The sequence below is a fragment of the Pithys albifrons genome, chromosome 14 (assembly GCF_047495875.1).
Source record: "Pithys albifrons albifrons isolate INPA30051 chromosome 14, PitAlb_v1, whole genome shotgun sequence".
Taxonomy (NCBI): Eukaryota; Metazoa; Chordata; class Aves; order Passeriformes; family Thamnophilidae; genus Pithys; species Pithys albifrons.
Genome location: NC_092471.1, coordinates 2,877,903 through 2,891,747, shown reverse-complemented (window position 1 = coordinate 2,891,747; position 13,845 = coordinate 2,877,903). Strand labels below are relative to the sequence as shown.

General features: G+C 44.2%; 1 protein-coding gene across 3 annotated transcripts in view; it reads right to left on the bottom strand.

The window, feature by feature from the left end:
• The window catches only part of DACH2 (dachshund family transcription factor 2), a 240,484-nt gene that overhangs the window by 83,276 nt on the left and 143,363 nt on the right, over nt 1–13,845 (bottom strand). For all 3 annotated transcript variants that reach the window (XM_071569173.1, XM_071569174.1, XM_071569175.1), the window contains exon 3: nt 2,180–2,311. In XM_071569173.1, the coding sequence (XP_071425274.1) occupies nt 2,180–2,311 (132 nt within the window). The remainder of the gene's footprint in view (nt 1–2,179; nt 2,312–13,845) is intronic.

The window sequence follows — 13,845 nt, the reverse complement described above, 5'->3', positions numbered from 1 at the left end:
CCCATCCCTTTGTCCTTGGGCCCCCTACAGCTTCAGCTGCATCAGGGGGAACTTTGGCAAACATTTCAACTGGTACTGAGGCAGCTGCAGAACTCCTGAGTTGCTGCAGCACAGAGAACTCACTCCCCTGTGAGATGCACACCCTCCATCACTGCCCAAAGGCTGCTGTGACAGCTCCCAAAAAACCCCTCCATGTGGTACCCTAAATAATCACATTCATGTAGCTCTTCTTTCTGCAGTGCATGAATTGTGCTGTACCAGGGAACACACAAACCCATGAACATTCAGGTCAGGAGACTTTGGCACAGCAGCTTTTAAACCCCTAATACCAACCCTGCATCTTCTCTGTAGAAAATTCTGTAGGAATTCGGTCTTACTCCCAGCACTCAGGGAAAATTCAGAATTCACTATGAACTACATATAGAGTCACACACACTAAATATGCCTTTTTGGTGCCTTTTTTCCTGAGTTCAATATGCACTAATTGATTAGGGTCTGAGAGGGGAGTAAGAAATACAAATCCCACAGACCAGAAAGCTGGGGAGGGTCTAATTCATGAGGTAGGAGCCACATTTCTTCACTACCCAAAATCAGCAAAAGGCAACACCACTTCTGCAAAAACTGCTTTGTGCATACTTTGCCATGAATTCAAAGTTATTCCTTTAGAAAACGAGTGTAAGACCTCCCAGCTGCTGCTTTATTGGTCTAATAAACTCCCACTTGATGACACGAGGACTGCACACCCCACAGGAGCCCGGGGGCACACGGGAATGCCACCAGGAGAGAAGGATGTGACAGGGAACACACATTGCCTTTGCTCCAGCTGATAAAGCAAACAGACCAGGAATGCTCAGGGTGTTGTAGGAACATTTGTGCCAAAAGAAGTGACACCAAGAGAACTGCCCTTATTGTAGCAGGTACCAGATCAACACACACCTGGCTTGGTCCAGGTGCTCTCACCACCCAAGTGAAAACCTCTCCCACTCACCTGAAAAGAGCACCAGAACAAACAAAGATTTCCTCTTCAAAGGATCCACTTGTGACTTTACCTTTGCACCCCATTCTGGGGAGCTGAGACTTGGGGAACTTCACTCAGATTTATTTAAAGCCTCTGCAGCACAGCCTGGCCAGGGCAGTGACCCTTCCCCTGGACTCTGAGTTAGTAAGGCCACACCTTGAGTGTTGTGTTCAGTTCTGGGCCCCTTCAGGAAAGAGATTTGAGGGGCTGGAGCGGGGCCAGAGAAGAGCAACGAGGCTGGTGAAGGGACTGGAGCACAAGTGCTGTGGGGAGAGGCTGAGGGAGCTGGGGGTGTTCAGCCTGGAGAAGAGGAGGCTCAGAGGTGACCTCAGCACTGTCTGGAACTCCCTGAAGGGAAGTTCTGGACAGGTGGGGGTTGGTCTCTTCTCCCAGGCACTCAGCAATAGGACAAGGGGGCACGATGGGCTCAAGCTCTGCCAGGGGAAATTGAAGTTGGAGAGCAGAAAAAAATTCTTTGCAGAGAGAGTGCTCAGGCATTGGAATGGGCTGCCCAGAGAGGGGGTGGATTCCCCATCCCTGGAGGTTTTTAACCTGAGCTTGGCCGTGGCACTGAGTGCCATGATCTGGTAAAGGGACTGGAGCTGGACCAAGGGTTGGACTTGATGATCTCAGAGGTCTTTTCCAACCCAATCCATTCTATGATTTTGTGACCACGTGTTGGGTGTCAGGGCCCTCCACCCCAGGAGACTCCAGCCCAGCCCCACCAAAGGCTCATCACAGCTCTGCAAAGCTCCATCCAGGCACAGAACACACTGCAGGAGAGGCACAAAGCTGGTGATTGGCATTCCCTGCTTTACCTTTCCCCAGTGAGCTGTGGAGCTTGGAATGAGCTCTGGAAACTTTCCAACATTTACAGAAAACTCCAGAAATAACTCTGTTATTGCCACTAGAGAAATCTTTTGTTACTACAAATACATTTAGGGAAGGAAGAGTTTAAAAAGTGTGTACCCTGCCACAGTGAAAACAATGGTAGGATAGATACCTGCCAGGAGTGAAACTGGAGGAGCCCTGGGTGAACAGGTGCAGGAATTTTGGTCTGACAGAGGCAGGGCAGAGCTTACAACACAAGAGAACAAGAATTTGAGGCAGGTTCTGATGCTGTTGGCCAAGCAGAGGCCCAGGTGTGCAGAGCAGCCTCACCTGCGTTGGAGTTGAGCTCCTCGTTCTCGGACTCGGTGCCGTTCTGGCTGCCGCTCCCATGGAGGCTGTTCATGGCCATCAGCTTCATCTTCTGCAGCTTCATGGCCTCTGCCATGGCAGCTGCTGTCAGGCCTGGGGGACAGAGACACAGGAGATGATCAGGACACACCACACGGGTGGAACTGCAAAGGATGCATCAAACCTCCCACAAATCCATGCACACTCTCAGCCCATCATGGAATGCTGTCCTGAGCACCACCTCTGGTTTAAAGTCAACTCACCTCAAGACACCATTCTAAGGATTGGAAAAAAAAAAAGATCTTTCATGTTTATATTTCTTTTTAACATGTAGAGCATGAAGAAATATTTATTTAATGGTATCCCTTTTGATTATACTTTTAAATATAATTTCCTGTCACTTTGATCACCTTGTCACTTTGATCACTTTCTGGTTGACTTATTTAGCTGCTACAAAACCTCCACACACACAAAGACACAGTATTCCCTAATTTCAAAGCCAATTAACATGGAACAATCAATGCTGTACTACTACATTATACACCCAGATATTATTTTGGGTTTTTCAGAAGTCTGTTGCTTTGGGTTAATGTTGTTGTTACAGGAGAATATTACACTGAAAATGTGTAGAAAAATACAACGTGGTTAAATAAAAAATAAATTCTACTATTAAGAGACCATTAAGACCAGCAAAGATTCCCAGAATTAAGGGGAGTTATTGTTAGAAGATTTACAAGTGACTAAAACCCAATTAATTTCCATGAGTAAAAGGGAAGGAGTAGAGCACCATCAGGCTACAGGTTACCACAATTACTGTAATTCCTTTAATTTATATTCCCAATATCTTTTTTTTTTAAGAGCAAAGTTTTCACCATTTGACTTGGTCTGTAAGTGAAAGACCAGATTTCCTTCCAGACAGTCTCAAAGTGCTTTTACTCTGGGCAAGATAAGACTGAAAATGCCTTCTCTGAATTCATCTCCCTCACAGGAAAACCCAGGACATGTGACCACGTCCCCAGAAAGATCTCCAGGTGTAATTCCTTCAGATTATGGATTCAGGAGTTTCCTGCCTCCTCTTGCACATCATGGCATGGCCCCGTGGAATCCTGAGCTGCATTCCCAAAATCCCAGCCTGGTGTGTTTGTGGTCCAAGTTGGATCAAGCCACAACCACATCCCACGAGCAACCAGCAGGAAATGCTGCCCCTGGAATTGCTGCTCACTGAGAGGTGAGTGCTGATTAAAGGAACTCAACATTTTCACATCTTCTACAGCCATAAATTAAAGCACTTGTTTAAAAGCTGCTGCATTTGACACTCAGATTAGCTCTGCTGCTCCTTTAATGGGCTCCACAAAACATAATTTCATTATTTACACTAAACTGTAAAAATAAGTGCAGAAAACATCATCAATAATTTTGTCTTTTAAGTCCTTTAATCACTTCATACAGAAGGTCACTACACTGTAACAGAACTCAATACTATTTTTATTTAAAAATAGAATTTTTTTCTAACAGACTACAGAGTTCTGCTGCAAATGCCACAGGTTTTCTCCCCAGCAGATATAAAATCCTGATATCTAAACTCCTGCTGTTACAAATTCTCCTTCTGACATCACTCACACTTAATCCATCACAGAACAAACCTTCAGTGATAAAACTCTTCACACACTTTTCAGAGATATGAAATAGTCTCCAAACTTCCACTTTTTTTCCTAGGGAAAGGAAATGGGCTTGTTTGAGTGAATGTCAAACAATTTTCAGGAAGTTGGAAAAAATCAAGCATCAGCACAACTCTTCTGAGGAATTGACTGTTTTCAGGATTTCCAGGCACCTGCCTGGCTTTCCTGCCTTTCCCTCCCTATCCACCCAATTCCAGGTTTGGAGTGGAGCCTTCACTAAAGCATTTTCAGGACTTGCACCCACCCACAGCCACCTCTTTTCTTCACTTTGTATTTCTCATCTATTTCCAAAAACATTCACATTCATTTTAATGGTTACAAAAATCCAGGTTTGAACAAGGAGTTCTTTATTGCAGCATTTTATCATTTCTCTGCACTCAGGTATGTACAGATGAACCAACATTCCAGGGAGGATTTTCATCAGGGCCAGTATTTATACAGGGTTTTGATATGGACTATAAGTCATAAAATTTCACAAGTTTAAACACACAGAATAGTGAAGAAACTATTCATAAGGAGATAGAGAGGTAGAATAAATTCAGACCTTTAGAAAAATGTTCAGAAAAAAGACAAGAGAAAAAATTTACAGAGGAAAAGGGCAAGAAAAATCTAACAACAAAAAATCGCCAAAAACCTTCTCCTGAACATTTGTACAGAAGTGTAACAAAGGCAGAAAGGGTGGCAAGGAACAATCAGAAAATAATAACCAGAGTTCCCAAGTCACTGTGAAATTAAAGGTAATTATTGTCAGGCGTTTCTGAGCTCCCTGACCAGCCCCAGCTGCCACAAGGACAGAGCCAAACCACGGTGATGGAGCAGAGGACTCTGCTGTGCCATCTGCCAGCCAAAGTCACTGCTCTTCAGCAGGAAAAGTCTCTAAAGTAAAGTATAGACCCACCTAACACAGAAAACACTGAAGATCCTGCCCAGCCAGGCACAGGCTTGGAGCAGACACAGCCAGGACTGTCCCTGAGCTCAGTGTCACAAACAAAGCCTTTATTCCCTCACTCACTGCTCCCCACTCTACAGAATTTCTTACTGGAACTCTGAGAGCAGTGAAAGCCCCACAGTCTGATTGTATGACAGTGCACTAATTCTCCAGCATTTCTGGAAGATAATAAAATTGAGGCTAAAGCAAAGGGTTTCAGCAGTAAGGGAGGTGCCACTGACTGAAATGAGGGTAGAAAAGGTGCAGGAAATCACCCACTGGCACAATCTTCAATTAAGACTATGCCATGGCTAACATTACTGAGCTATTATTTAATTCAACTATTAATAAAACTCCTTTCTTTAATTGACTCAGCTCGGGCTAGCTGTGGCAAAGAGGGCCATCCTTCACCTGACTTATCTGAGGATCTACAAAGAACTGAGGAATCATTTCCATCCTCTCAGATGAATCACCAGCAGCAGCAGCATCTCCCTGAGAGCACCTCACTTGGAAAAAAGTCCTGGAAAAGTGCTGTAAGGTCCATCTACCCCTCTACTTCCCCTGAAATGGAGGATCACTAGGAAAAACAGCATGCTGGATAACATGCTTCAAGGCTTCTGGTTTTTTTTCCTCTTCACTTACACTTTAAATTCTCCTTCCTTCAGTTATTTTTGCCAGCTGTGATCAATCACTGCACACCCAGGAAATAAACTGTTTATTACCAAGCACGTACATCCTTTCCAACACACCAACAGCACGGGATGAGTCCCAGCAAAGCTCAGATGGTTTCTCTGCAGAGCTGCTCGGGGCCACCAGCAGCCCAGAGCCCCCTTGGCTGGAAGGGAGCAGCTCTTTGGAGAGCTGTGGGATCTCTGAGAGGGGCACAGGTCAGCTCTCTGCCCAGGAATCCTGACTGCAGCTGCAGAACAGCCCATGGTGGTCAGAGCACCTGCACATGGCAGGACCAGCAGCTGCTGTCAGTGATCCTCACTGTGACTTCTGCCAGGACACTCTGTGCTCTGCAGAAGTGCTGCACCACACACCAGGTCAGCCCCAAATAACCCCTCAAGGACACACCAACCAGTTCACTGCAGCACAGGCTGCACTCAGCTAAAACTCTGCAGTGTATTCTGAGCCACGGTTACACCAGGCCTAAGAGCACAGAGTTCTCCCATGAAGAAGCTGGATGCAAATGAGGACCATAGTCAGCTGACTCAACATGGTCATGGCATTGCCCTGGGGAGGACATGGGGCTGGTGAGGTGGGGCAGGTGCAGCAGACCTGGTGAGGTGATGGAGATGGAGCACACCTGGTGGGGTGGTGAAGATGATGGAGCACACCTGGTGGGGTAGTGAAGATGGAGCACACCTGGTGGGGCAGTGAAGATGATGGAACAGACTTGGTGGGGTGGTGGAGATGTAGCACACCTGGTGGGCTGGTGAAGATGATGGAGGAGATCTGATGGAGTGGTGAAGATGATGGAGCAGATCTGGTGGGGTGGTGGAGGTGGAGCACACCTGGAGGGGGTGATGGAGATGGAGCACACCTGGTGGGGCAGTGAAGATGATGGAACAGACTTGGTGGGGTGGTGGAGATGGAACACACCTGGTGGGCTAATGGAGGTACAGCAGACCAAGTGGAATGCTGGAGATGGAGCACACCAGGTGGGGTGGTGCAGGTGCAGCAGACCTGGTGGGGTGGTGGAGATGGAGCAGACCTGAATGTTCCCCGAGGCTTGGCTGCTCCTGGTCCCACTGAGCACACCCTCTGCTCTGGCAGCCACGGCACTCATGGTACCCACCAGGGTGTGAACACCAGAGGGGCTTCTCCACCCCCTGTCAGCATCCCACTCAAGTCAATGGTTAATTGTTTACTCAGACATCCCCTACACAGACAAGGTTATTGCTCTGTGAAGTCTCGAGAATTATTTTAACCACAGCAGCACTTTTACTGCATGGCTCAAAGACCACTACACCTCCTGGCCACTTGCAGTGTCCCCCAAGGGCCAGTCCCCCGTTACAGGGCAGTGCTGAACCAGGTGACAAGGGAACAGTGTCTCTTGCCTCCAGTAAACACCCCAATTTACTCCTCAGCAGCACCTTCTTGGAGACACAAAAAACCAGAACTCAATTCCATCCCCACACCGAGGCACCTACAGTGCATCCTCCACCTTTAACTGATGTCCAGTCACTGAAAATCAGATTGTGATGGTGAACAACACAAGGACTTTGAGCTCTTCAGGTGACCCTGAGTACCTGCTGATCTCCTGCTCTTACCCAGCCACTGCTTTCCAGTTTCCTGATTAGCCAGACTGTGCCCCTCCTTCGTATTAGTTTGAAAGCTTTTCTGTCAAAACTGTGAACAAGTAAATTAACTAAAGGAGAACTATGAGTAATCAAATCTTGAGGTTTGCAATTAATTAAATGAAATGGTAAGTCAGTGAACTGAAAAATGGTTTTGTATTAGAACAAAACATTTCATTAAATTAACAGTCAACACACTGCAATTAATAATATTCAAAAGGAAAAAGGAAACCCAGTTTAGCCTTGCCATATTATTTCAGTTTAACAGCCAAGCATTGTTTGTTATTTGCATTCAAAGCTGCCACGGGTCAGGCACGATGTGCTAAAACAGCAACAGTGAAATATCTGCTGGTAGGAAATGTTAGTGTGAGAGACCATATTGCAAACAGGGAAAACAGTCCTGGAACATCCACAGATCAGGCTTTGAAAGACTGGAAAGGATGTGCTTGCTTTTATAAAATTAATTAAAGTAAATACATATAATGCACCTAACAACAATTTACTGATTAATTTAAAAAGTCATGTTAGAAAGTGAAGGCTTCTCTGTAGCTGCAACAATTATCACTATTTAGTGATAACCAGGAGGTAAAATCCAGCTCCTACACAAAGGACAGTGAAACCAAATCCTGCAATCAAAACAGTCAAATGCCCAAAGTGGTAGAGCAGTTTGGAGACAGCTCCAAACTAACCTGTCCTATTATTGCAGATTTTTTTCATTTCTGTAAACTGACTCAGCCTCATGCCAAACAAACCCGCAGCTTCCCCTGCTGGAGGGGAACAGACACCACCAAAAGCACCAAGAGGGTTCCATCACCTTTCTTGCCTTCATTCTTCCCAGAGTGTCTCAGGTGAGCTGATTAATTTTTTGACATTTTCTGCTCTTTTTTACAGTCTGTGCCAGGAGAATGATTTGTCACGGCTTTAATGTGCAATACTTTTAGTAGCACTGCTGTGACCTTTCCCTTCTCCTGCAGGTTTGATTGACTGACCACCCCACTTCTGATCTCCAGGTTTCAGAGATGGAACACACGAGGCACACACTGAATTATCAGTGACAGAATCACAATCCCTTCATAACTCGGACGTTCCTCGCTGAGTATCTGATGCAATTTTAGTCGTGGCAGTGAAAATCTTCAACATGAAATGAAAACTTGTGATATGGGCTGTGTTTAAACAGTGTTTTCCTACATCAAAAGAGTGACAAATTCATTCATTAGGACTCTGATTCCAGGAAGGATAAGACAAGTTAAACTCACAATCACTCAAACTCTCCAAGTCTCCACTTTCATAACGCTGTCAACAGGATAAAGATTGCAATTCTTTGAGATAAGGACTTGAAAAATTAAAAACAAAACCAGAAACATGTTAAATTACCTGAGAGCAACATATAAAATAAATTCCACTCACAGGACAAAAGTATTAACTCCAAAGTGCTAAACATTCAGAAGCCACAGGAAAGAATCCAGGGTGTTGTCATCAGCAGTTGCTCCTGATTTCAGGACTTTGTTATCCAGTTTAGAACACACTTGGATTCTTGAGAACCTGAAATTATGTTATCACTATATTAAACTTAATAGTTCACCATGGACATGCTGGAACTTCACTGTAACCACAGCAAGTCTGCCTTGGTGCATGTGCTGCCACCTGACATCACAATTAACTCTTCTTATTTTCTTCTCCATGCTTACTCCTTTCCCATTAAATCCATTCCTGGGGTTTAAAGCATTTTTCTGTAACCAGTAATAAAGGGGAAACTGCAGTTGGTTTTGGAGGTGCTCTCAGCTAAGCACCAAAAAGTCTGAAAGCTTATCTGGAGTTGGCACAAATGTCTTGAGTTTGCAAAATTAATTGGGCTGAAAGGTCTTCTGAGAATAGGGATAACTTTGGGAGTGATTTCAAGCTCCTTCCTACTCGTGACTGGAAAATCCCCCACAAATATTTGTTCTGTATAGGATGGCACAGCTCAGCTCCAGCCCAGCTGCCTCAAACCACAATTTTAACACTGCAAACATGGACTAAGTGCTTAACAAAGGACACAAGTCTGCTTTTCTATGGGTAGTGCAACCCCCCAGTTTGGAGGAATCCCTCTGCGAGCAATATAAAATCAATGAGACTGATTGTCAAGGTTAAATTCTTGATTACCAACATTATTTGGGATAGCCCATCACTGGGGGTGGCAACTAGAGCTGCCTCAGCTGGTAGAATGAGAGCCAAGCTCTGCTCACACAACTTTGTAGAATCATTCCCTACATGGCATTTCTTCCACATAAGCCATTTTTGTGCCAGAACAGAAACTGAATTCTCTGATCACTCAACCACCACTGCTCTGAGGCTCAGAAATCTGTGGCCAGTTCTAAAAACCCACAAAAATATGATGCTGATTGGAAGCACAACAACCAAAGCAGTGAAAAGAGGGAGCCCAAACACTCCTCTCCAACTGGCATTTAATTAACACAACCTCAAATGACTCAGGTTTGAAAGCTGCCCCACTTAGGAACAGAAATTCCTGGAATATTCTTCTGGGACTTATAACCACTTTCCAATTCTGGCTGTTGAATTAAAGCAAAACATTGGTGCTTTCAGATCATTTGGAATAGTACAAAATTTAGTCACAGTGAAAAATATTTGGGGATGGTATTTGAACCCACCACATTTCCAGTTACCAGCAAGCTGACCAAAGATGTAGAATGCAGTGCAGAAACATGACTTTCACCTTTTTGGAACAGCCAATTTCCAAAGGAATATTCCATTAATTATTCAATGTAAAATAAAATAACACTTGGGGGAGCAAGGACCACACTCTGGACCTCCACCTGTTCACATGAGGACTCTTCCTGCTGCTTTATGGTCTCTGGATACACTTCTGGCATAAAAGAGTGTCCTGAGCTTCAGTTTTGTGTTTCAATTAGGAGGGTAAACATTGATCCAAAACACTTCCAGGCTGATGCTTCACCCACTCCCCAGAATGGAGCCTTTGCTAGGGAGCCCCTTCCACCAAAACTGGTTGTTTTAATGATTCTGTGGTGAGCTGGCACTGAAGGGGTGCCATGGCCATCAGTGCCACACAGTTCATCTTTCTGAGAAGGAAATGAGGCATTTCAGATGAGTTCACTTCCATTCCAGCAGGGTCTGCACAGCAATCCAAAGGCCACCCCTGAGGAAGGACAAGCTCTTGGCAACTTTCCAACTTCCACAGCAAATTCCAGAGGCTGGAGCGGCTGCATCAGCCACATCCTGGGCACCTCTGTGGGCAGGGCATGGGGATGTGCCTTTCCAACACTGCAAAGGGCAACCAAGGAGCCCAGGGCATGGGGATGTGCCTTTCCAACCCTGCAAAGGGCAACCAAGGAGCCCAGGGCATGGGGATGTGCCTTTCCAACCCTGCAAAGGGCAACCAAGGAGCCCAGGGCATGGGGATGTGCCTTTCCAACCCTGCAAAGGGCAACCAAGGAGCCCAGGGCATGGGGATGTGCCTTTCCAACCCTGCAAAGGGCAACCAAGGAGCCCAGGGCATGCGGATGTGCCTTTCCAACCCTGCAAAGGGCAACCAAGGAGCCCAGGGCATGGGGATGTGCCTTTCCAACACTGCAAAGGGCAACCAAGGCAGTCCAGGGCATGGGGATGTGCCTTTCCAACCCTGCAAAGGGCAACCAAGATGCCCAGGGCATGGGGATGTGCCTTTCCAACACTGCAAAGGGCAACCAAGGAGCCCAGGGCATGGGGATGTGCCTTTCCAACACTGCAAAGGGCAACCAAGGAGCCCAGGGCATGGGGATGTGCCTTTCCAACCCTGCAAAGGGCAACCAAGGAGCCCAGGGCTGGAGAAGCAGATTGAACTCTGAGCTACGTTTAGACCACAGGTAAAGAAACACCAAGAGCTGTGTCTCCCTCTGGGGTGTAAATCACTGAGTGTTGACCACATGGCCAAAGTGGCAACTTAACTTTCATTCCGTGGGCACTTTCTACTTCTGATCTCTCTCTTTTCAAGTTAACTTTCATAGAGTTTTGCAGAAGCTTCTTCATGCACATTTACTTACCCAAATAACAGGGCAGACAAGTCATTTAGTCCCACCAGGTTGGTATCACCTTTGTTGATGAAGCTGTGCCAGAATAGCTATTTCCATTTTATGCCATGCAAGGCAAAGAGCATTTTTCAAAGCTGAGCCGCTGACTGGGAGCTTATTTTCCTGTTCCAGGTGGTGAATAAAAATAACACGTCGAAGATGAACTACACCATTTCTAAAATCTTAAAGGATGTGTCTCTCCTCATTGGTCAAGCTGAATTAACTTGCAGCCTCTGAGCCAAAGGCAGGCTCAAGGAGGAGAGGAATCATTTAGCCACTGAATTGAAACACTGACTAATCTAAAATTATGCAAATATTCTCTTTGCCCTTGCAAATCTTTACAGATAAAACTCTACTGGTCTTCACTCCTGAGTCTGCAGCAGAGGAGCAGCTTCACTTCTTCTAGAACTATGGCAACAAACGTTTTTAGCTCAGGTTTTGGGCAATTATTTCAGTAGTCAAAGAATGTTCAGCTTTCAAAATAGATTCTCAAGATTTTTGTAATGGAAATTAATTAAATGTACTTTAAAAATATAACTATATTTAATACGAATGATGGCCAAGATGTACTGAATTTTTTTTATCCCATTCAGAAAAATACTGCAGGTTTCTATTCATTTTGCTTTTCCAGAACTCTGCATTATATAACTAACCCCTTCAAGCATTAGAATTATTATTCTCTGCAGTCCTCCAGCATTTCTCAACATTAATACTGTATTTTTTACAGCTGAGAGCTGCATTTTTTAGAGCTGAGAGTTTTAAGTCTACTTTAAGGCCTTTTCCCACAGTGAGAGGTTGAGTATTATAAATTAGTATAAACTTACCCAGGCAATATTCCAATGCATTCCCAGTAAGCATTTAACTCTGGGTTTAGTGGTTTAATATGTGAAATAGCTGTCAATTGAAAAATGTATTAAAAAGACAAATTCTGCTTCTTTTTAGGTATTTCTTTTAAACAAATCTTTTCTGTATTTATGTCCTATATCCTCTAATTGACATTTCCCCAACAGTAGCACTACATTGATAAAACCAGATTTAATAATTACTACTTGTCCACAATGTTAAATGGAAATCTTCAGTGTAATTCTATTTCTCTGTGTATTTTCAGGCCTGATCAGTGAGGCTGAGCAGTGGGTGGGAGAAAGGCTCTCCCTGCATGGGAGGAACCTGCAGATGACCAAGAAAAGTATTTATATTCTATTCAGGACAAAAATAATTTGTCCTTCTTTCAAAAAGCCACCACCAAACCGCTCATACTTGAGAGGAAAATTAACCTTTTTACTGATTAATCACCAGGCAGCTTTGACTGGTGAAGAGAAAATTGTATTACAAATGAACAGCCACCTGTTATCAAATTCCAGGGCATTTCCATCAAAGGCCCCCAAGTGCAGCTCATTGCCCAGTTCCAGTTCCCCCTGCCCTGGGGGGATTTTTCCAGCCAGCAGCCCCTGCAGAATGAAGAATGCTGAATGTTGCCTTTTGATTCTTGTCTCTGCCCCAAAAATGATTGTCCCATTCAGCCACTGCTCTATCACATCCATCAGGGAATCCTATTTACCCACACGCTGCTGGAACATTAAAACACAATAGTGGGATTGTTTCTGGGAGAAAATTTTCAAGATTGACTTTTTCTTCTTTTTTCTCTCTCTCCCTTTTTTTTTTTTTTTAAAAGGGACTAAGATCAAAAGCAAACTTTAATAGATGTTTGACTAAGGTCACACTCCCAGGAAATGGAACACTGAAGATGAAAGAGAACAAATAGATTTGGGTTTTGATCTCAGCCAAATGCATTTGGCATTGTTTAGCTTTTATAAAATACTTCAACTTCAAGCCATATCATGACTAAAATGAATTAAAAAGTCCTGAGGTTTTAATAGTTTGGTAAGACTTTAACATGTACCAACATTTGGGAAAATATCCCAAGTATTTGGTCAGATTTTTTTCCTACTGGAATGAAATCAGGTCAAGCCTAAACACTGTTGCAATGCCAGATGAATATGGACAATTTTTAGGATATATTCTCCTTTATAAACACAGGCAAAATTAAGAGTTACTACCCACTAGTGCTGTGAAATCAGGACTACTGGTATTCCCAGCAGGAATCTTCAGGGAAAGTGCAGAGCACTGGGAAAAAAAGGCATTGGAATTATTCAAATAAAACAAGTAAATGTGTCCCCAGCCCAGAATGGGTGTCAGATCCTTTTATCAAAATATTTCCCTGGTTTTGTGCCCATCCACAGCTGTAAATTGAACAGTAGTAAGACAGGAATGGATTACAATCTACAAACTCTTACTTTGCAATTTGTCAGCAATAATGGTGTTTGCCAACTGAAGACAACTTGCTTAATTAAGGAAAAAGATGAGATAACACTCATTAAAACAACAGGCTGAAATCATTACTATTGTTACAAAAAATTAATTATCATTAGCCATCAGAAGCACTGCAAAAACCTATAAACCACTTTGTAGGCTACACAAACTTGCCAAAGGAGTTCCATGAGCTTGGCCAGCTCAGCCCTCCGAGAAGAATCAGTGATGGCCAGAAATGCCCCAACCCAAACTTCCAAACTGCCTTTTTGGAGTTCTGATGAAAATTAAAATGTATTATCATAGACAAGACTGTAGCTGAGTTATGGCCTCAGAAACTCTCCAGAAATGATCCACAAGGGAAGAA